The 25,000-nt window shown below is 40.9% G+C and overlaps 1 protein-coding gene across 1 annotated transcript; it reads left to right on the top strand.

The window, feature by feature from the left end:
* The first annotated feature begins 1,991 nt into the window (after window positions 1–1,991).
* On the top strand, window positions 1,992–18,215 carry LOC114688299 (cytochrome P450 3A31). The gene is made up of 10 exons (XM_037201770.1): window positions 1,992–2,114; window positions 5,131–5,244; window positions 5,330–5,418; window positions 5,709–5,857; window positions 9,193–9,320; window positions 10,182–10,251; window positions 12,034–12,194; window positions 12,943–13,169; window positions 14,814–14,976; window positions 17,708–18,215. Exons 1-10 carry the CDS (start codon window positions 2,061–2,063, stop codon window positions 17,801–17,803), a joined length of 1,251 nt encoding a protein of 416 aa, XP_037057665.1. The 5' UTR covers window positions 1,992–2,060; the 3' UTR covers window positions 17,804–18,215.
* The last annotated feature ends 6,785 nt before the right edge of the window (window positions 18,216–25,000 follow it).

Genomic DNA, 25,000 nt, shown 5'->3' with positions numbered 1-25,000 from the left:
GAGCTACCACCACCCCTTGCCAAGACTTTTGACAGAAGAGTATATCACTGTGTCCCGTGTAACTGAACAGACTTTGGAGATCCAATGTATTTAAAAGCCAGTGTTCTTCCTTGGATCTACATCCTCAATGGTCCTGTAAAGCAGCTGAGTTGGCAGCAGGAACTGTTCCCTGTCATTGATGCTGGAGTTTGGGGAATCTTTGGAGTGGGTGTCATCATTGTTAGGAGACACAAACAAGTGGGAAGAGGCTCTGACTCTTCCTGCCTCTTCATCTCTTCTCCTCCATCCTTAGGGACTACAGGCCTGAACACAGGGTCTGCTGAGTTGACGTAGCCCATAAAGACCATGTCATTCAATGCCTGCAACAGGCTTTGCTGTCTGTCCAATGGCCTTGTGTGAATGTCTCCTGGAAATATTATTGCTTGTCAATACTTGATAGTGTTTTCTCAACTTTTCACTGAACTAATACCTTATTTATTAATCCATTTATTGTGTTTTTTAAAAACTGGATCTCTTTAAGTAGCACTGGCTGTCCAGGAACTCAAGATGCAGACCAGCTTTGCTTTGAACTTAGACATCCCCCTGCTTCTGCCTTCCAAGTGCTGGGATTAAAAGTGTGTGCCACTACACCTGGCCCTAATATCATTTTTATATGAAACATTTTGCTTTCATTTTTCATTAGTTTTATGTGTCTCTGTCTGTACCAATGAATTTAATTGGACTTACTTACAGAAGCATGAGAGAGCAAGAGGTTATTTACAGGAGTGCGAGGTTCACCACTAACATAGACTTCTTGCCCTCTCCAGCAACTGTTTCCTTTTTCCTTTTTTGTTATACTTGTTTATTTATCAGAGAGGGGATGTGTTCCCTGGTGCACATGTAAATGTCAGAGGACAACATGTGGCAGTCAGTTCTCCATTTCACCGTGTAGATCCCAGGGGCTGAACTGGAGTTCATGGGGCCATTTTCCTCCCCATTCCAGGGTTAGCTGTGTGTAAATCCTCAGGCAGGCTCAGGCCCCTGAGCTTCCTGCTGCAGTGTTGACAGTCAAATCACCCACAGGGCCTGTGGAGGTCATCCCAGCTGCAGTGAGTTCCAGACCAGGGAAGACAGCACTTTGCAGCTCTCCTCTCCCTGCCTGGCTCTCATGTTCTTTCTGCCCTGCCTGCCATACTTTTTGAGTCTTGGGGAAGTTGGTAATGGTGCCTCATTGAAATTTGTATTTTCATTTGTTTTTTCAGCTCAATGTATCAAAACAAGGACCTGGTACACTCTAGGTAGTCATTCTACACTGAGCTACATCTGAAGCTCAGAGACTGAAATATCTTATTATAATTTTTTTTCATTTAAAATTTTAATGTTTTAAGGATTTATTTTTTACTTTACAATATTTAATTTTAACTTTAATATCTTATCTTAAGCATTTAATTATGAATTTTTACTTCAATATTTTATTTTTAAACATCTATATCTATTAATTTTAAATATGTGTACGTGCATGTGTGTGTGTCTCTGCACATGAGTGCTGATGGTCATGGAGGCCAGAGGCATTGGATCCCCCTGGAGCTGGAGTTACAGGTGATTGTGAGCCATGCAACTTGGGTGCTAGGAACCAAACTCAGGTTGTATGCAGGAACAATAGTGCTCTTCACTGTGGTGCCATCTCTCCAGCCACTTACAGTGTTTTCAATTTGCAAAAATCACAGAAAATAGTATTAGCAACTGTCACATATACACAACTAGACTTAAAAATTCCACTTGTGATTCTTAATTTTGATTTTTTTAACTGTTTTGTCTTTAAGTGACTCGTAGTGTCTTGATTGACATTACCTATCACTTTACAAAGACTCCACTGGATCTGGGGTCAGACTCCCTAAGTTGGACTGGGACTTCCTGTGACAACCTGTTGTTGTATAACCAGAGTGAGGGTCACGTAACATGAGAATCAAAGTCTGGACTTGGGGCTCCCACTTCAGGACCTGGCTTGGGTTAATCAGCTGTTTTCCCCACACAGGTTGTTTGATGGTCATACACCTGTGTTAGCTATCACAGACACAGAGATGATAAAGAATATACTAGTGAAGGAATGCTATTCTGTCTTCACAAACAGACGGGTAAGTAACTTTTTTCCTTCCTTCCTTCCTTCCTTCCTTCCTTCCTTCCTTCCTTCCTTCCTTCCTTCCTTCCTTCCTTCCTTTCTTTTTTTTCGAGACAGGGTTTCTCTGTATAATTTTGGTTCCTGTCCTGGATCTCGCTCTGTAGACCAGACTGACCTTGAATTCACAGAGATCTGCCTGCCTCTGCCTCCCGATTGCTGGGATTAAAGGTGTGTGCCACCACCGCCTGGCCAGCTTTCTTTTTTAACTAAAAAAAAGTTGAAAGATTCATGTTTGTTATTTTTATTTATGTGTATATATGTGTGTCTATATAAGTGAATGCCACATGTGTTTAGATGCCTGTGAGGTCAGAAGAGGGTGTGAGGTGCCATGGAGCTGGTGTTCCAGGCAGTTGTGAGTGGCCTGACATGTGTGCTGGGAACTGAACTTTGCTCCTCCAGTAGAGCAGCAAGTGTCCTGAACACTTGAGCCATCTCTCCAGCCTCCCCCTTTACTAATGCTAACCTTTTCATTTTAGTTATTGAATTTATTTTGTTTTGTTCATTTGTTTCTTTAGAGACAATTTTTTCCCTGTGTAACTCTGACTCTCCTGAAACCCACTCTGTATACCAGGCTTGCCCCAACTCAGAGATCTGCCTGGCTCTGCCTGCCTCTGCTTTCCAAATTCTAGGAGTAAAGGCATGTGTCACACAAACAAATATTGGGTATTTGTTTTTATTTTTTATTTTTGGTTTTTTGAAACAGGATTTCTCATGTAACCCTGGCTGTACTAGGACTCACTCTGTGGACCAGGTTGTCTTTGAAGTCACAGAGATCTGCCTGCCTCTACCTCCTGAGTGCTGGGATTAAGGGCGTCACCACCACCTCTTGGTTACTTACTGAATTTTTTTTTAAAGGACCATGAATTTCTGATCCTCATTCTTTTTTTTTTTTTTTTTTTATTTATATATTTATTATGTATTCAGCATGTATGACTTCAGGCCAGAAGAGGGCACCAGATCTCATTACAGGTGGTTGTGAGTCGCCATGTGGTTGCTGGAATTGAACTCAGACTCTGAAGAGCAGTCAGTGCTCTTAACTCTGAGCATCTCTCAGCCTTACTTACTGAATTTTAAAAAATGAGATAAATATAGATTCACAGTGGCTTCCACAATAATATACATACAGGGTCTAGGCATTCATTTTGCTAATGAGAAAGTATAAATATACTATATTATTGTAATCTAGTTGTGGATGGACACTGTTGTCATCTAGATTGTATCTCATGGGCCCTTTCTTATATCTGTGTAGTTTAGTACAGTTATTCACAGGTCTAGCTTTGTGTGGTGACAAGCACTGAGAATACAGACGACTCCTTAACCATGCAATTCCCTCTTGCTAGTCCATTAGCTACTTTGTTCGCCTGTCTTCTTCTCTTCACCTTGTGTATCCATTTTCCTTCTCAATGGATTGTGGAGTCAGTGTTAGGTCTGATGACTATTTACCTGATCCTTCTGTGTGGGTTTGCTTGAATACACATTATACACTTTTGAGATTTGTTCTTAAACCTATGGCTTTATTTATGTTAATTTTGTGTAAGGTTCAGTGTTTTCTGTCTTTTTTAACCCATCTGTATTCCACTGACCTATCTGGGAAAACATATTAGTTCTCTCTTTCTACCCTGTGGGTCCTGGGGTTTGAACTCAGGTTGATGGGCTTGGCACAAGCACCTTTACCTGCTAGCCGTCTCTTTGGCCTTCATTCAGCCTTGGGTCATTTGGTGAAGTTGGCAGAAGATCTAGTTTGCAGCTGCCCTTCGTCAAGTGGAAGCCATTTCCATTTCTTCCTGTTGTGCTGAGCACTTTCACATAAGGGCGTGTTGGGAGACTCCACAGCAGTATAAATTATACATATGGAAGGTAGAAGGAAGTTCCCACCAGGGAAATAGAATTATGTTTTCCCTTTTATCACTGTATAAAGAAGTAAGGGAAATGGATTTCTACAGCATTATTCCTAAACAAGCAAACAGCTCCCGAACCAAACAAACTGGGACTAGAGAGGTGGCTTAGTGTCTGAAAGCTCTGAAAGAGGATGGGAGTTGGTTGCCTACATCCACATCCAGCAGCTCACAACCACCTGTAACTCCTGCTTTAGGAGATCCAAATCCCTCCTTTGGCCTCTGAATACACTGCACACATATGTGCATATATTCATACACATACATACATATATACATACAGTACTAAAACAAATCTTGTATAAAACCAAACATCAAATGCTCTAAGTGTCTCAGGGCTAGGGAGATGGCTCCGTGGGTAAAGGACCTGAGTTAGGATCCCCAGCATCCACCTAAAAGCTGGGCATAGCAGCATGCATGTGTTACTTCAGAGCTGTGTTTGGAACTATGTAGCTCCTAGGAGTTTATTGGCTAGCTTCTCTAGCCAAACCAGAGAATTCTAGATTCAGTGAGGGACCTGCCTTAAAAATGTAGTTATAGAAGAAGATGCCAGACCTCTGGTGTCCAAATGACCATGCATACCATCACTCTAGTCTACACACACACACACACACACACACACACACACACACACACACACACACACACACACACCGCAGTATCCCTTTTCACGTTGCTTATGTTGTAAATACTGAGCTGGAGTACTTGTCTGATGCAAAGTTAGCTTTCTATATATCTCCAAGCCTTTTGCCATGTGCATAGCTCTGGAGAATCTGCTATATCGTTTCCCCATCTTCTTCCCACTCCCATAACTAATTTTCCAACCATAGACAGATTTATATTTAGAAGGATGTGAAATATAAAAATTTGAAAGCTCAACATGCCACCCAGTGATCATCTGATTTCTTATAGGCTGTGAGGAAATTCTGACCCCCCCCCCCACATCTGGCATGAGGGTTGAACCATAGTAAACAGTCGATAACTAATTTTTATATAGCGATATCCACTTAGCACTTTTGCAACCATGGAAAATTCTGGACTTACAGAAAGCCAAATTTGCATTTTTTTGGACTCTAGGAATTTGGCCCAGCGGGGTTTATGAAAAAAGCCGTCTCCATGTCTAAGGATGAAGAGTGGAAGAGAATGCGAGCCTTGCTGTCTCCCACCTTCACCAGTGGAAAACTCAAAGAGGTGACTGGAAGGACTTTTAGGTGAAACATTTGTGTGACTTGAGTCCCCACACTTAACTACGGATGTCTTTGTGTTTTGTGCTTAGATGTTCCCCATCATTGAACAGTATGGAGATATTTTGGTAAAATACTTGAGAAGAGAGGCAGAGAAAGGCAAGCCTATCACCATGAAAGAGTAAGTAGTGATCCATGTACTGCGGTTCTGGGAGAGGAAGGGCAACTGGGGCAGAAGGGTCATCATCTGTGTGTCTCACATGGTCCAGCTGCTCCTTCTTCCCTTTAGACACTAGATGACAAAATATTCAGTTGCAAAGAAACATGGTCATGCCAAGGTCACGGGGTAGGGGGAGGGTAGGAGGGGAAGATGCTTGGTTAGTACTGAGGTGATTTTGCCTGTCCTGCCCAAGAATACGAATTTTCAGGCTTCTTGGTGCATGTGTTAAATTCCCATGTCTCTCTCCTCAGAGTGTTTGGGGCCTACAGCATGGATGTGATCACAAGCACGTCATTTGGTGTGAATGTTGATTCCCTCAACAACCCAAAGGACCCTTTTGTGGAAAAGGCCAGGAAGCTCTTAAGACTTGATTTTTTTGACCCATTATTCATGTCAGTAGGTATGTATGATGGTTCTTCTGCCTTTTGACCCACTGCTCTTGTCTGTGGCCATGTTAGTCAGTTCTGCCTTTCTCTTCCACACTTACCAAAACTAACAGCTCTATAGGTATGTAATTTACCTCCTTAAAGGTGAATTTTATTTTTTTTTGCATTCAAAGATCTGTAGCCCATTACTTTAGTTTTAGAACTTCATTTTTCTTTTAGACAGAGTTCCACTGTGTTGCTATAGCTGGCCTGAAAGTTGCTATGTAGACCAGGCTGGTCTTGAACTCAGAGTGATCCCCTTACCTCTGCCTCCCAAGTGCTGAGGTTAAAGGTGTATGCCACCAGTCCTGACTTTGATTTAGAATTCTTTTATTTATCCTTTGACAGTATCATATAGGCATACAATCTATCTTGATTATTTCTACTCATAACTCTCACCTCCCATTTCCCTCACACACCCCAACACATCTTCCTCCCAATTTATGTCCCTTCCCATGAGTCCAATCAGTGCTTCCTCCAGGATGCTGACCAATATTATTGGCATGATCTCATGCAGGTGGTCAGTTCATGAGTGGGCCATGCCATGTCCAGGATATGGCATCTCACACCACCCCTCCCTGGATTTTACTTTATTCCCACACCCTCTTTCATGATGTTCCTTGAGCCTTGAGTGGTGGGGCTCTTGGTGTAGATGTAGGGCCCAGCACTCAACAGTCATTTATTCTCAGCACTTTGATCACTTAGGACTCTGCATTGACTGATGGTCCACATGGCCCATTACCAATGTCAACTGCAGAGTACTTAGTTCTAGCCATGTTGCACATTTGCACCATCATCCTTCAAGCAGCCTTGACCTAAGTCACCACCAGTTCACTTTCTATATATTTACATATTCTGGGTATTTTATTCACATCAACGGGATCATAGACTATGTGGTTTCTGTGACAGGTGTCTGTCATTTAGCACACAATTAAAGAAGCAAGCATCACAGTCTGCTGTGTCTATGAACAAGTAATATTCCATATCTGTTGATGGACACTGAAGTTAGTTTTATATGTTTGCTATGAATTTTGCTGCCATGAGCATTTGCATACAAGGTTATGTTTGAATATTTGTTTTTATGTTTTAGGGGTATACATTCAGAATCATTGTTGCTGAGTCAAGAACTAACTATTTTTAACATATTAAACAACCCAGCATATGTTTTCCAAAGTAGCTGCAGTTTTCTGTCTTCTAGAACTGCAGGGGAGTTCCAGGTTCTCCATGCTCTTGCCTCTTCCATGACTTTGGTCATTGCACCGTAGTGGATATGCTGTGGGCTGGCCCTGTGGTTTTGATCATTTCCCTAGTCCTAATGCAATTAAAAAACAAAGTTAGAAGTTTTAATGTCTGCTTTTTGATCATCTCTCTCCTACACAACTGAATTGCTTTAACATTTTGAAAAGATTTACATTTATTTTATGTGTATGAGTGTTTCACCTGCACATATGCATGCCACAGGCATGAAGTGCCTGCCAAGGCCATAAGAGGGCATTGAATTCTCTGAATCTGGAGTTACAGAAGGTTAAGTGCAGCCATGTGAATACTGGGAATCAAACCCGTGTCTTCTGCAAGAGCAGCCAGTGCTAAGGCCTGAGTCATCACTCCAGGCCCTGTAGTAATTTTTGGGTATGTGCTGGGTACAATTAGCAGTGGTGCTTCATTTAGGGTTTTAATACTTTCTCTATCAATTACATTTCCATAACAGTTCATGTGTCCTTTTGTCTATATCCCATCCTTCATCACCTAATAGCATCCTCTCCTAGTCTCCTTTTAAGCATTATTCCATAACCACACTTATACTTGTTGACATATTTACATTTATAGGATAGATTCAGGAAGTGAGGGAGATTGTATGTTTTCTTTCTTTCTCTTTCTTTCTTCCTTCCTTTCTTTCTTTCTTCTCTTTCTTTCTTTCTTTCTTTCTTTTTTTTTTTTTTTTTTTTTTTTTTTTCTTTCTTTCTTTCTTTCTTTCTTTCTTTCTTTCTTTCTTTCTTTCTTTCGAGTTTACATCATTGAGCTTAGCTTTAAAGGGGCACTGGGTACCAAATTCAGATCTTGTGCTCACATGGCATGTGATTTATCAATGAGCCATCCCTCCAGGCCTGGAGTTAGTTGTTTTAAATTTTTATTTTAATGTAAAGTTTGATTATTTGAGATTTTAAAATTTAAGGCTGTAAGCTTCTCTCTGCTTTTTCCTTGCAGGATCTTGGTGTGTCTTCATTTCATACTCTCTCAAGACATTGTCTATTCCTTTGCCGTGTAGGGGAGATCCCAGAATCTCATGCAATCTAGGAGGCACTCTGCCATGAAACTATATCTCAACAAATTTTCCCATTACCTCCTGGAGTTCTTTGACTTAATTGCTTTTTAATAAGAGTGTATTGATTAATTTGCACATTCCTTTGACTCTCCTCATATCCTTTCTGTTGCTAGTTTTGTTTTATATCATGACAGTTGAGATACAAATGCTATCTTGGCTGTTCTTTTTTATTACTTATTTTTTAGCTAATACCAAACTTATTTATTTATTTGTGTGTGTGTGTGCGTGTGTGTAGTCAAACTTTTCTTTGGGCTGGAAGCTCACAAATAATGACATAGACACTTATTACTAGTTATGAAAGCTTGGCCTTAGCTTAGGCTTTTTCCCAACTTGCTTTTACAAATTAAATTAACCTGTTTCTTTTCATCTGTGTTCTAGTGCATAGCTCGGTTACCTCTCCTCTGTACTGTATGTCGACTTCCTCAGTGTCTCCCTGGCATCTCTTTGCCTCACTTCTTCTCAGAGTTCCTCTCTTTCCCCAGAAGTCCTGCCTAGTCTCTTCTGCCTAGCTATTGGCTATTCAGCTCTTTATTAAACCAGCCACAATGACACATCTTCACACAGTGTAAACAAATATTCCCCAATGTATACGTCCTGCCTTGGCATTTGTGTGGCAGATGAGATCAGAGGACAACTTACAGTAGTTGGTTCTCTCCTTCCAGAGTATGGGATGCAGGGATCAAACTCAGGTTGTTAGGCTTGTCTGCAGGACTCTTTAGCTGTTGAACCATGTCAACGGCCCCTTTCTGTACTTTCTGGATCCACACAAACTACAGGAGCAGAGTTAAATCCAAAAGTCAGATGTCTTCCTTTGGCTCTTCTAAAGTGTAGAGGAGCATTATGGTGGTAACCCAGTGTGAGCAAGGCCACAGACAGAATGGCTTCTGGTTGAGACTTGGTGACTTATTCTTTAGATTGCTTCATGATTTCTCTAAATGAAACTTGCATTTTCACTAAAATTTATTTATTTTTACCTTTTCTTTCCAGTACTCTTTCCATTCCTCATCCCAATATATGAGATGTTAAATGTCTCCCTGTTCCCAAAGGATTCGATAGCATTTTTCAAAAAATTTGTGGACAGAATGAAGGAAAATCGCCTGGATTCTAACCAGAAGGTAAAGAGTGGTGGACTCATGAGAGTCCAGAGTTTGATAATATGTTGGGTTATGAAAATGTGAGCTGTGTGCTCCATTTATCTATCACTAAAGGTAGATAGAGAAGGCTAGATTTAGAGTGAGAGAGAAAGAAAGAGTATTTATATTTTCTAGGAGAGAAGTTAGAGTTTTGAAAATTTGATAGAAAACAACCCAGGAATTAAACCTTAGCAATAGGAATGAAAAGTAGATATGTAAGGACTGAAATAAAAAAAAATGGCAAGGCACAAGACCAAGACCACCAAATCTCCAACATAGAGGACCTCTCGAAGACACACTCTCACTGAAGAACTATTGGTAGCTGTTGGCTGCAGAAGGAGGGTGTGGCCACCAGTAGGTTTCTCCTGCACCAGTGGATGTCCCCACAGCCAGACACATATGGGCAGCACCACCTGGACTCAGTGGGTTATTGAAAAAGAAGAGGTCATGAAGTTTGGAGGAAGAAATGTTATAAGGGATAGAGAAGGGATCGAATGGAGGAAATGGTGGGGTGGATAAGACAATATCTCATTGTATACATGTAGGAAATTCTCCAAGAATACCTAAAAATGATTAAAAGGGGGGGAATACTATTATCGTCTCCTTCAAAAACATTCTCAAAAATCAAGGCTATTGTTTAAATTTGTATCTCTTGTAATTTATTGTAAATGTGGTTGATATAGTAGCTGGATGGCTTCCTGGTTTAGCCACTGGTACTTTTGTTCTGTGATGACTTCAGCAACACTAACTTGAGTAATCAAAGCTTCTGCATGGCTGATCCACCTCTGACCTCTGACCTCACCATTGACCTTCTGTTTTTGCAACTTCTCTTTCTGCTTCTAGCACCGAGTGGATTTTCTTCAGCTGATGATGAACACTCATAACAATTCCAAAGACGATGAGTCTCATAAAGGTAAACAAGGACTCCCTGGTCTAGGGACAAGGAAGCTCTCAGGGAGTGGTCAGACCGCTCAGAAAATGTGTGGGAAAGTTTTCTAGCAGAAGAATACCCCTGCGGAGTTGATGGCAGAAGGACATGGCTATTGTCTCCAGGGAATTTTCTAGAAGCACAGGGGCACAAGTCTGTTCCAAACATAAAGGGTTTCAATAAGGAAGTCTTCAGTGGTCTCTGTGTGCTCCCTAGGTCTTTCCCAGCACACTGACTGGGAACTCTGCCTAGACATCTGACTCTAAACATCCAGTCAGGAGGCATGTACCCAAATGGTGCTGGTGTTTTCTGGGAGCCTCTGCTGTACATGAGTTCTCTACCTTAGTCTTGCTAAAGATTTACTTTTCTTTGTGTGATGAATAACTGGCACCTGGGGAAAGCCTCTTTGTACAAACACACTGGCTCTCTTCATTCTTTTACACACTTAAAAATCACTTGTAGATTTTTATCTTCTGTGTATATGCACATGGGCACATCCCTAGGTGTATGTATAGATGCCAGAGGAAGGCACCAAGTGTCTTGTTCAACCACTCTCTGCCTTCTTTCCTCAGGACAGGGTCTCTTATTAAAGCCGGAGATAGGCTGGCAGCCAGCAGGTCCCAATGATCCTCAGAGTTGGTGTTACAGGTGTGTGTGTGACCACACTTGGCTTTTTACATGGTGACTGAGGAGTCAAACTCAGGTCTTCATGCTTGTGCAGCAGGTGCTCTCACCCATTGAACCATCTCTCTAGCTTCCTATCTATGTTTATGTTTTAATTTAAAACCATTATTACTATCATAGTTGAAAAATGATGACATCCCAGTTCCAGACTTAATTCTACATGTGTGCATTAGTAGTTAATGTAAAGAGTCTTCCATCCTTTCTATTTGCTTATTTCTAGTACATACAATTGCTTATATATAACAATATGATCTTCTAGGTCCCCAAATTTGCTTTTAAAAGTCATCATGTATTTTGTGTTTCAAATTCTCTCCAGTTTGCCCACTTGAAACCCTTTAATGTGATTAGCTAACTTCAAATTCTTCTATACCTCTCATCCTTTGGAGGCTGGGTCTCGTGTAGCCCAGGTTGACATCACGTTCATAATGTGTCTAAGAATTACCTTTTAATGTCTATGCTACCATGCCTAGTTTATACAATGCTGGGGATTGAACCCATGGCTTCAAGCATGCTAAGCAAGCTCTCCACCTACTGAGCTATATATCCTTAGCTCTTCTGTTTCAATTTTGATTGCTAAATAGATATTAATTTTTAAATACCCACTGATTGTGGGATTATAGTCAAGTTTCAATTTAGTAACAAGGACTTAAAGTAATTGGAAGAAAAAAATTGCCAACAACAGAATCATAACACTCATGGAAAAGGTTTACAACTGCCTGTAATTCCAGCTCTATGGACTCCAATGCCATCTTCTGCTCTCCATACACACATAAAAACATTTTAAGTTCTAGCAAAGGACTAGAGTTCAGTTCCCAGCACCTACCTCTGAAAGCTCAGTCTTTTACAACTCTGTGTCTAGAGGATCAGATGCCCTCTTCCGGCCTCCATGGGCACTATCCTGACTGAAGCAATCTTCCCCTTCTCTGACTGTGTTCCATGGATGTCAGAGTGCTAACAGCCCCAGGGTGACTGAATGATTTCTCCATATTTATCTCTAGGGAAACAGGAGCCTCATTGATTGTCTCCTTCTTTTGTGACGATCCACTCTGACCTGACTTTCCTGAAATATTTTCTTACTTTCAGCTCTGTCTGACATGGAGATCATAGCCCAGTCAATTATCTTTATTTTTGGTGGCTATGAAACCACCAGCAACACGATTTCCTTCGTCCTGTATTTACTGGCCACTCACCCTGATATTCAGAAGAAACTGCAGGAGGAGATCGATGAGACTCTGCCCAATAAGGTGAATGGATGGTGCTTTAAGGAGGAGGGAAAAGGAGACACCAATCACCGTCAGTGGTGTGTGTGTGTGTGTGTGTGTGTGTGTGTGTGTGTGTGTGTGATAAACCTACACTGGCTATTTTTCTAAATCACTTCCCATCATGTTTTAAGAAAGGCTTTCTCACAGAACCTCCAGCACATCAATTTTTTAGGCATTCTCCCCACTGATCACCAGGTAGGCCTTTACTCTGTGTCCCCTACCCCACTGCTGGGATTATAGATGTGTGCAACTGTGCCTGAATTTATGAATTATGTGTATCTGAACTCAGGCTTTCATGGTAGACACTTCACAAGTTGAGACATCTTAAGCCCCAAGCGACAGTTATTCTAATCACTTTGTAAGGGGCTGGATAGATGGCTCAATGATTAAAAGCACTGGCTGTTCTTTTGGAAGAACCATCCAGGTTTGATCCCCAACCCCAAATGGCAGCTCTCAGCTGTCTGTAATGCCAGTTACAAGAGATCTGACACCTTCTTCTGACTTCTGTGGGCCCTGCACTCATGTAGTACATAAAACACATATGTAGGCAAAACAATCCCTCCACACATAAAATAAAACAATTTAAAAACCTTATAAAATGTTTTGTAATTGCCTAGGACCAATGCAATGCTGAGTTCAGCTTTGGAGCTACTGAGAACTCAGCAGTACAATGCAAACCTATTGAAAGCTAATGTAAAATCCCAGTACAAATATTTTTCTTTCTTTCCAGGCATCTCCCAGCTATGATAAAGTGATGGAGATGGAGTACCTTGACATGGTGTTGAATGAAACTCTCAGATTATACCCAATTGCTAATAGACTTGAGAGAGTCTGTAAACAAGATGTTGAAATGGATGGTGTGTTTTTTCCCAAAGGGTCCATAGCAATGATACCAGTTTATGCTCTTCACCATGACCCACAGTACTGGCCAGAGCCTAAGGAATTCCGCCCTGAAAGGTACCAGAATCCCCAGAGTGTGAACCCACCCTGAACATGTTTGCCTGTATATGCTATGATGTGTCTTATGGGATGATGATCTAAATGTGATTTTGCATCCATTTGCATTCTGTGATGAGAATGGCAGAGAAAGGGAAGAAAAGAGAGGAGAGGGGAAGAGAGACTGGGAAGAAAATATGACAATTTACATACAGAGTGTTTTCCTCCTACCTTAAGTAGCAAATGACCAATTTAAGTGTGAGACAGGAGCCCATTTTCCTTCTGTCTAACTGACATGTGCTTTTCAGAGATGAACCCAGCATTATCCTGAATGGACTTTTAGATTTTTAAGATATATTCCCTCTTTTCTTTGTTTTATTCTTTGACAATTGCATGCTTGTATAATGTATTTTGGTCATCTCCACCTCGCATTACCCTGTCTTTTCTCCCTCCCACAAGGTTGAATCCCTATTTGTCTTCAACAAGTCTTCCTCCTGTTTTCATGTCTTCCTGTTTTCTTGTGACTCATGAGTTTAACTAGGGTTGCTTGAATAAGAGTAGCAAGCACAGAAGTTATTTACTGGAGAATGAACAACTCACCAGTAGCTACACCATTGAAGAGAAACTTCCTCCTACCACAGAAACCGTTAATTGTCAATAGCTCTTTAGGGAGGCGGCACCTCATGAACTCCCTCCCACCCATGACAGAGTGTATCAACATGGGTCCAGTCTCGTATAGGCAACCACAGCTCCTGAGTGTGCAAGAGTACAATGGCTATGTCCTGTCCAGGTCATAGTGTTTCACACACCCCTTTCATTCCCTTATTCTTACGTTATTCTGCCCCCTCTTCTGAGATGTTCTCTGAGCCTTGTTGGGAATGATATTGATGTCCCATTAATCACTGAGCACTCCACCATCACCCATTTTCAGCATTTTGACCAGTTATGACTCTCTGTGTAAACTATCTCCCACTGCATTCAGAAGCTTCTCTGACCAAGGCTGACAGCAGCACTAAATTTGTTTATAAACATGAATATTTAGAAGGCAGCTTGATACCATGTCCACTTAGCAAAACAACAGTAATATGTTCTACTCTAGAGCCTATGAACTTCCTAGCCATTGAATAATTGCCCAGATTTACAGTACCAGACATTAATTCCCTCTGTGAATTGAAACGCCAATGCAATCAGAAAATGGCTGGTTTCCCTTACCCCATAACCCCATAATTACACTAGTGGACACATAGGATGAATTTTCTGTCAAACAGCAGTTGTCTTATCTATTATGTGGAAACTCTTTTTTTTTTTTTTGGTTTTTTTGAGACAGGGTTTCTCTGTGTAGTTTTGATGACTGTCCTGGATCTCGTTCTGTAGACCAGACTGGCCTCAAACTCACAGAGATCTGCCTGGCTCTGCCTCACAAGTGCTGGGATCAAAGGCATGCACCACCATCGCCCCACTTCATGTGGAAACTCTTATAGGGCAAGGAGGATGGAAAGGACCTTTAGTGTATGATTCTCAGATTCCAATGTCTGCGAGAAAAAGTTCAATGAACCTTTCCCCAAACTATCTGTATGTTATCTGTTAGATGTCTAAAGGACAGTTCATGTATGTAGCTCTTATGTTTCTACCCTTTGTTGACTTATGATTACTCTGTGTCTCCAGGTTCAGCAAGGAGAACAAGGGCAACATCAGTCCTTATGTATACCTTCCCTTCGGTAATGGACCCAGGAACTGCATTGGCATGAGGTTTGCTCTCATGAACATGAAACTTGCTCTCACTAAAGTGCTGCAGAACTTCTCCTTCCAGACTTGTAAAGAAACACAGGTGAGGGGAAGACTATCTCTATAAGTGATGTTTTATGGGAGACTTTTTTCAATTGAAGGTTCTGTGTATTAAAACAAATATGGTTGCTTGAGTTTTAATAATTTGTTTTATGGTCAAATGAGTTATTTGTGTCTAGGCATGAGCTAATGAATCTCTTATGCTGTGTCTGTATAGAGTACATTATGAAGAGTTAGTGCAGGCCAGTATGACAGGATTATATGCATTCTGTTTGAAGTTCCAGTCATGTCCATTGAAGACTGGATATGCCATATGCCAGCCAGAGGTGCAGTGATCATGTCTTCTTTATTGGGTGGTGCATTCTTCCAGAACTCACAGAAGCCCTCCTCTGAAAGCCTTGTCAACCATAGGCTATACATTATAATCACTGAGGAGCTTTACAACTCACATATGGGGTCTGAGATGTTTCTCAGTTGGAAAAATGCTTACCTTGCATGCACAAAGCCCTGGCTCCCATCCTCAGAACTGCATGAAGTAGCTGTGGTGAAGCGTACCTGTAATTCCTGCACTCAGGAGAGGAAGGCAAGAGGACCAGAAGTTCAAGTAACCAACTTGGTTACATGACACCTGGTCTCAAAAACAAAAACAGACTCATGATGCCTGGCCATTTCTGAAATCCTAAAATAATTCACCGAGAGTGTAGCTTTAAAAGCTCACCACTGACTTCCCATGTGAGGCCAAGTTGAGAATCATTATTGTAAAACACAATTGCTGGAGCTCAAGAGATGGCTCAATGGTTAAGAACACTTGTTGCTCTTATAATTCGGATTCAGTTCCTGCCCCTACATAGTGGCTCACAGCTATTTGCAACTCCAGTTACAGGGCCTCTGACACGCTCCTCTTGCTTCTGTTGAGACTGCACACACATGGTATACATGACTATGTGCAGGCAAAACACTCCTGTACATAAAATAAAAATAAAAAATATCTTTAAAAAGTCTCTAGTTATGCTGGGCGATGGTGCCACACACCTTTATTCCCAGCACTTGGGAGGCAGAGCCAGGCTGTGAGTTTGAGACCATCCTGGTCTACAGAGCAAGATCCAGGACAGGCACCAAAACTACACAGAGAAACCCTGTCTTGAAAAAAACAAAACAAAAAGTTTCTGGTTTTGATGAACTCCAACCTTATGGGATATCTTGATGGTTCTGCCTCACTTCTCTGGAGCTTTTGCTCCAGAAAACAGGTAGTTGTCATATTCCTATAAACCATGTATCTCTTCCCCTTTTTATTTTGCTCTCATACCTCAAGTTCTTGTTCATTCCACCAAATGAATATTCTTTTGGGTTTCTTTTCTTATTTATTTTATGCTCTACTTATGACTCCTGCAGGATGTTTTCATCACCTATGCTAGTACTTTGTCATTAAAGTCTCCAGTTTGATTGTGTTTGTTCTCTCTGTATTGAAGGAATTCCCTTCTCTTTTCTATATTACCTCATATTATTCCTATATTACCTCATATTATTCCTGCCACGAACTACAAATGGTTCTTTGAGGAGAGTTTGCATATTGAAAGTAAATGTTTAAAGTATGGCTAATATATAATACTATTTCATAAAATACTAAGCTAATTAAACAATTAACAGATACTATTTGTATGTATATTTTTATACACATTTTTTGTATGCCTCTTTGGGAAACACATGTATACTTTGCAAAATTTTAAAAGAATAAGATGGGGCATTTGGAGAAAGGGTTTACCTTTTCCTGAACAACTTGTTCTTGTTTCATGAAAAGAGATGGCTAAGATTTATGGGTCTTCTGTATTTAGAATGTGGCTTCTCTTTGTCAATTACTTTTATTTCTGGGTGAATAGAGGGATGACAGTGTTTATTCTGTGATTTGTGATTTAAGGCAATTGTATAGCTTTACCTATACACAACCTCACTTACGTTAGTACTTTCTCACTGAAGCATTTAAATCATAAGCATATACAGGGATTTAGACAGACAAAGCAAGATTCAAATTTTGAGACTTAATGGCACACCTGTTAAGGGGCATAAGCTCTGGCAAGCTCCACTCATCTTAAATTTGACACTTCTCTATCTCCCTGACAACTTTGTTCCCCTTCTTTCTCCTGTGATCAGAAGATCACTCCACTGGAGGCATTTCCCCCCTCCATCAAAGCATCATTGAAAACATTGTATGACTTCAAATTGCTCATTCACTCTATTCTTGGAAGCCAAGAATAGATGCTAGAAAAGCAAGCAAATGTCTGTCCTCCTAAAGACTTATCCTCAATGGGCTCAACTCTCGTGGTGACCTGTGATCTAGGAGTTGAGGTCTGTCCACAGACTTGAAATATATCTTCTCAGGGTTAACTTGCAAGTTTCAACAAACCAAAAGTAGCTATTCAGGGATTAAAAAATAATATGACATATTAACTAGTAATCAGGTTCAAAAATGTGAAACTTACCTGTTTTACTCCAAATCAGCACAGAACAGAAATAACATCAGCCAACATGACTTCATCTCAGGCCCTGTATACAGTAGAGTCTCAATCAACATTGTACCCAATGTATGGTTTGGATGTAGGCTCTCACCATATAATTGACACAGCCTGGAGAGTAAGAAAGTCAAAACATACAACATTAAATGCAGTTCCATGTTTCTGTAAAGCATTATCATCCTGAATTTTTTTAAAAAAAACTTTTCTTCTGGGGTTGCTTTGGTTCATTCATTGATTTCCAATATTTTTCTTCCACTATTGCAGATCCCTCTGAAAATAAGCCGAAAGGCAATGTTTCAACCAGAAAAACCTGTTGTTCTAAAGGTTGTGCCACGGGATGAGATCATAACTGGAGCATGACTTCTTTCAAGGACTTCCACCGTGTTCTTCAAGAAGGTGCTATCTAAGAACACTGGACTCTTTAATTTACTTCAGGAAAAAAACCCAGATGAAGATGAGGCTTAATTTCCTGGCCTTGATGCATGGTTATGGATTCAGTACCTCCATTGAGCTTTCTCAGTGTCAATACAGAGTACCATCTAATGTAAAGGAAATGACTAAGTCAGTTGACAGAATGAGAAATTCATCTTCTCTGGTCCTCATGGGGCTACTTCCATCCACATTTCTTTTGAGAGTAACTATGCTATTGTAATGTAATAAACAATAATTTTTAAATGAAAATCTGGACCACTGTGACAATTTTTATTGTAAAACTGGTATCAGATGCTCTAGTTGCAATATTCTGCAATAAATGTTACACTGAAAATGTAAACATTTCTTTTTTAAAAAATAAATTTATTTTATATCCTAGCTGCAGTTTTCCCTCCCTTCTTTCCTCCCAGTCCCTTCCTCTGCTGCCCGCCTCTGTTCCCACTCCCCAATTCATTCCTCCTCTGTTTCTGTTTAGGAAAGGGCAGATTTCCCATGAAAGCCAACAGAACATGGCATATCAAGTTGCAGTAAGACTAAGCACCTCCCATGAATTAAGGCTGGTCAGAATGAGGAGTAGGTTCCCACAAGCCAGTAAAAGAGTTGGAGATAACCCCTGTTCCCACTGTTAGGAATCCCACAAGAGGACCAAGCTACACAACTGTAACATATATACAGAGTGCCCAGGTCAGCGCCATGCAGGCTCCGTCATTGTCAGTTCAGTCCCTTTGAGCCCCTATGAGCCCAGGTTAGCTGATTCTGTGAGATTTTTTTTGTGGTGTCCTTGACCCCTCTGGCTCCTACAATCCTTTCTTCCCCTCTTCTGTGGGATTTCCCGAACTCTGCCTAATGTTTGGCTGTGGGTCTGCATCTGTTCCCATCAGTTGCTGGATGAAGCCTCTCTGATGACAGTCCAGTTAGTCACCAGTCTGGTCACAGGCGATGGTCAACTCCAGCTGTATACCTGCTATTGCTAGGAGTCTTAGTGGGGGTCATCCTTGTAGATTCCTGGGAGATTCCTTTGCATCAGATTTTTACCTGAACCTGAAATGCCCCCACTTTCCAGTAGTCTCTTTTATTAGTCTCCCTCTTTGTGCCCCCCAACCTGATCACTCATGTTCCCATCCCCATCTGCCCTCTCTCCACTTGTGAAATCTCTTCTATTTCCCCTTCCCATTGAGATCTGGGCATCCCCCCATAAACACTTATTTAAATTTCTATTTTATATTCTTTGAGAGCTTCATATTTTGATTATATTAATTTCTTTCCTCCAACTGCTCCAAGACCCTCCTCCACCTTCCTTCCCACCCAACTTTATATTCTCTCCAACTGTTTCAAATCAAACCAAACTATGGGGTCCAGTTCATGTTGGATAACTATTCCTGGGTGTAAGGCCTGCTCTGGAGTGTAGCTGGCAAACACAATGTCACCCCATTGATGAAAACTGACTTTCTTATCTCAGGAGCTATCAATTGACAACATTTCCTTGGCTGAGGGTAGGACCCTAAGCTCCTCTACACTGAGATTTTGTCTGGTTTGAGCTTGTGCAGATCTTGTGAATTCTGTCACGGTCTCTGTGAGTTCCTATGTGCATCTGCTATGCTGTGTCTGGAAAAAGTTGTTTCTGTGAAGTCATCCACCACCTCCAGCTCTTACAATCTTTCTATCTTCTATTCCACAGAGATCCCCGAGCCTAGAGGGGAGAGGTATGATATAGACATCCTGGTCAGAGCTGAGCATTCCAAAGTATCCTCCTCTCTTCATGTTGACAAGTTGAAGGTTTTTTGCTAATTACTACCTACTACAAGAAAAATCTTCTTTGATGAGGGTTGAGTGATACACTATTGTGGGGATATAGCAATATGTCATTAGGAGTCTTTTTATTGCTATATTCATTTAACAGATTAACAGTAGTAGATATTCTTCTAGGTGTCATTATTTATCTAGTTGAATATTGTTGGCCTTATTTACAGTGTTGGCTATGGGTTCCATCTCATGAGGTGGGCCTGAAATCCGATTTAAAAAGTGGTTGGTTTTTCCCATAGCATGTGTGCCACAACTGCACCAGTGGGCGTGTCTTTCAGGTCATATTATAGCTTACATGGTCCACAGCTGGGTGAGACTGATGATTACTTTTCTCATCCAGTGTTGTGTGTAGCACCTTCCAGTACTGTGAACACTACCCACTGACCTGTGTTTTCATATGTGTTAAGAGGGAAGATAGAAATCAGAACCAAGAAGAACCAGAAATAAAGTACTTCTTAAAATAATTAACTTTATTAATTAATAATTTTAATTCTTAATTAAATTCCCATTAATAATTTTATTCTTTGAGAATTTCATACATGTACACAACATATTTTATTCATTTACATTCCCCACTTCCCTGCTCAAATTCCTTTGGATGCCCTCCAAGTCCCTCTCCCAACTTTATGTCTTCTTTTTGTTTATAAACCTCTGAGTCTAAATAGTGCTTCCCATATGTGCATAGTGTGGGGTCACCCACTGGAGCAGAGGCAACATCTGGGGCTACACCCCTGGGAGAAGCTGACTCTTCCTCCTCTAGCAGTCACCAACAATCATGAGCTCCTCAGATCTGTGGGAAGGACTCATGAGCCCTTCCACATCCATGCTGGAATGTTGACTGGCTGATCTTATGTGGGTCTTGTACAGGTAACCGGAGCTTTTGTGACTTTGTGAGTGTGATTGTTCTGTCATGTCCAGAAGACACCAAGGAACTGAATCCTTTTGGCCTTCATGGTCACTGGTATGTAGGTCTGGTTTAGATATAATCTTATTAGTACAGGTGAGAGCTAACCCTTGTTGACTTTTCCTATTGCTTGGAACTATACCCCTTCATTGTGCCATCATTTGTGTGTATGTTGTATGCTTGTGTATGTAGCCATGTGCTCACAGGGGTGTGCATATGTATGTAAGTACACAGGTTGATGTGAGGATGTCTTCCTCAATTGCTCTCCACTTTATTAGTAGTGTTTTAAATTACATTTCAGCATGTGTGCACACCTGCAAAGGGATCACGGTGCCTATGTAGAAGTCATAAGACAACTTGCAGGAGTTGGCTCTCTCTTTCTACTATGTAGGTCCTAGGGATTGAAGCCAGGTTGTAAGTGTTGGCAGCTGGCACCTTTACCCACTGAGCCAGTCTTGCTGGACCTCCACTTTACCTTTTGAGATGGATCTCTCAGTGACTTGGAGCTCATTTCTTGGGCAAGACTATCTGTCTAGCATGTTCCAGGGATGGCCCTGTCTTTGCCTCAGTACCACTAGGATTATAAGCATGCACCACCTTATCTTTTTTTATGTAGTTGATGGGGACCTGATGTCAGGTGCTCATACTGAGTCATTTCTCCATCCCTAAACAATCTTTAAAAAATGAAATTTATAAATCACTGGTTACTTTATTATTAATGTTGATTATCATAACATTTCCTGATGTTTCCAGAAGGCAAATAACATTTTTTTTGACACGGTGTCTCATTTTGTTCAAACTGGCCTCAAACATGCTATGAGAATGACCTTGGACTTCAGAAATTCTTGCCTCCACCTCTCCTGTTCTGGAGTTACAGTTGCACTCCACCACAGGTGATATATGCTGGGCTGGGCACGGAAGTCAGGGCTTTGTGACTCCCAGGCCCTGTTGACGTTTTCTTATACATCTTGTCTTTGAGCATGTGTGTACTTTCTGGTACAAGAATGTTTTCTGAGCTCCTCTTAGACTTTCCCAGCTTTGAATCTGTTCTCCAAAGAACCAGAAAAATAGTGTTCATGAACCAGAAGTTGGGCACTAGGAGTGCTCGTGGTGGTCAGATCATCACTGTTTCTTAGCTCTTTCAGAGATGTAGGGCTACCTTTCTAGTCCTCCTCTCTCATTTTTATCTACCACCTATTTCAAGAAATAGGAATCTACCCCAAAATAGCCTATTCCACCCTGTCTTCCTAGGAATATTCTCAGTTTTCTTCTGTTCTGAATCTGACTCCTCTTACTAAGACTGAGAAGCAGGGCTTCCATTGTTCTTGTTATCCTTTTGGTGAATTCATTTTTTTGTTTTTGTTTTTGTTTTTCAAGACAGGGTTTCTCTGTATAGCCTTGGCTGTCCTGGAACTCACTTTGTAAACCAGCATGGTCTCAAACTCACCTCTGCCTCCCAAGTCCTGGGATTGAAGGCATGGGTCACCATACCTGACATTTTTACTGGCATTTATTCATTATAAATAGCTGGGTTTTCTAGTAATATTTTCATGCAAACAAATAATGTACTTTGATCTCATTTCCTGTCCTATCCTCCTTTCTTCTCCCTCCTCCTAGTCCCCCTCATTTTCCTAGACACTTCATCTTCTCTTTCCATGATCAATTCTTTTTTAAGAAATTATTTTGCTTCTGGCCAGGCAAGGAGATCAGTGCCTTGTTCAGCCATCAACAGAGAAGCTTCCCCTTGCAGCAGATGGGAACACATACAGAGACCCACAGCCAGACATGATGCTGAGTGAGAGACTTTGGAACACTCAGCCCTAAATGGGATGTCTCCATCAAATCCTTCCCTTCAGGGCTTGCGGAACCCTGTGAAAGAGGAGGCAGAAAAAGTGTAGGAGCCAGAGGATAAGGAGAATGCCAAGAAAACCAGACCCTCTAAATCAACAGAATAGATGCAGATATGAACTCACAGAGACTGAGGCAGCTTGCACAGGGCCTGCACTATTCTGCACCAGGACCTCTCTATATGTGTTATGGCTTTCAGTTTAGTGTTTTTATGGGATTCCTGAGTGTGTGAGTGAGAGAGTCCAATTCCTATGCCTTCTCTTTGGCTCTTTTCCCATTTGTTTTATTTTAATTTTGTATTATATTTTATTATTATGCCTTAGAAGCCTATTTCTTTTCTAATGAGAGACAGAAAAGGGGTGGATCTGGATAGGAGGTGTTGTGGGGAGGAACTGGAAGGAGTAGAGGGAAAAGAAACCATAAGCAGGATATATTATGAGAGGAAAATATTTTCAATTAAAAATTCCTCCCCCAATAAACAAAGGCTCATCCATTCAGAAATTACTTTATTTTAATTTGTGTGTGTGTGTGTGTGTGTGTGTGTGTGTGTGTGTGTGTGCGCGCATGCGCACATGTTTGTGTGTTTCTGTGTGGGTCTGTGCATGTGTGAACAGGAGCTTGCAGAGGCCAGAAGAAACATCAGATACTCTGGTGCTGAAGTAACCAGTGGGCTCTTTACTCACTAAAGCACAAGCTTCTTGTGTAAGGATACGTCTCAAGTGGAGGCTTTATAGCTGGCTTGGCCTCTCACACCCAGCCAGGCTGCCTTCCATGTGGACTTCTCCAAAGTACTGGGTCCCATTTGGAGTCAGTAGTGGCTTTCTTCATGAGCCTCACACAATGTTTTTAGACTAAATGACTCAGGAAGAGAATGGGAGAGTAGAAAGTAAAATGAAAGAACCCAGTAAAGCTTCTGATTAAGATTGGAACACTTTAGCCTTTGGTGCCCAATCCGTTGACCAGTCAGCCATTTTTATTTTATGTTCATTGTTGTAGGACAGGGAGGAGCTCGTGATGGATTCTGTCATGATTTCTTTTCCTGTTACTGTGATAAGCACCACGAGACAATCAAGTTAAGGGAGAAGGAGTTTACTCTGGCTCACAGTTCTAGTGGAGGGGAAATCAGGGGTCACGTGACGTCCACAATCAGGAAGCAGGAAGTGATGAGTCAAGCTGCTGCTCAGCTCCCTTTCTATACTTACTTACATAGTCCCGGATCCTATGTGGCACCACCCACAGAGGGCAGGCCTTCACGCTTTAAGCAACTCAATCAAACACCCACCACCCACAGGCATGCCTGGAGGCCCATCTCTATCCCAGGTGATTATAGATTCTCTGGAACTGACAATAGCAACAACCATGGATTCCAAAGAAGTCTGAGAAAACATGGCCTTTCAGAGACGTGAGTGGAGAGGAAGATGATAATAAGTCAAGCCTAATAATAAAAATATTAGCATTTCACTTGAGTTATATTAAAAGTCCTTCAAAGATGACAGAATTAAGCTACAAATAAACTTCTTTTTTTCCCTTCAAATTCCTGGTTTAATAAGGAATTATTTATTTTGAGAAAGAGATCCCAAACATCAGGCTGTTCACAAAAATAACCCATGATATTAACTTTGCAAAACAAATATTAAGACTATTACACTATTTTCCTGTAAGATGCATTTGACTTTGCCAACTCTCATTCACAAAAATACATGGTTACATTCGTGTTGAACAGCCCCACTCATGTGAGGGAAAACACACCTATAATGCAAAGCTGCTCTCAGGGTTACAAGTAAATGAGATGCCTCTGCAGTTAGGGAAGCAACTACCAAAATCATAGGAATTGGAAGAACTGTACTCCCTGCATAACAAGAGATTATTTTGGAGACAGTTGATTAAAAACCATACATCTTTTTATTGTTAAGTCAAAGAGGTATCAAAATTTAAAGCAAAAATTACAAGGTAAGACTTAACAAAACTACTAAGGAGCATCAAAGGAAGTGAAAATGGAACTAGGTGCAGGGCAATTATGAATCAATGAAAGGATATGAATTGAAATTCCAATGAAAGGAAATTATGAATCAGGAAGGATAAGGAGAGGGAGAACAGTGAGAATGTGCTGAAGTTCTAAGGGAGAGGATCTGCTGTTACTGTGATCTCTCACAAGTGCCTAGGTAAATGAATGAATAAATTTCTTAAGCAATGTCTCAATTCAAAATGGATCAGCAGCACCAAACTTTGAGAGTCAAGTGCAGATCCCAAATTGGTTCACACAATGGATGACCATGGTGATTGGAAAGGATTATCATCTTGTTTTATTGATTCAGTGTTTTTCCCATTAATGTGTATAATGACACCATGTATTTTTGAAAGAGATATTTACTTATATTCTCAATATCATAAAATTTTACAAAGAAACAAATTGATATACTTTTACCAACAGTCAATACAATAGTTTCTATTTTATTAAAATTTATTGGTAGAAGTAAAGAGAAACCATTACTACAGTTAGAGTTCAGAATTGATGGAACTAATTGGAATCAGTGTAGATCATCCCAAGAGAATCAGAAGATGAATCTCCA

The sequence above is a fragment of the Peromyscus leucopus genome, unplaced genomic scaffold (assembly GCF_004664715.2).
Source record: "Peromyscus leucopus breed LL Stock unplaced genomic scaffold, UCI_PerLeu_2.1 scaffold_1357, whole genome shotgun sequence".
Lineage (NCBI taxonomy): Eukaryota > Metazoa > Chordata > Mammalia > Rodentia > Cricetidae > Peromyscus > Peromyscus leucopus.
Note: the sequence above shows the minus strand (reverse complement) of the source record. Positions and strands in the feature narration are given on the sequence as shown.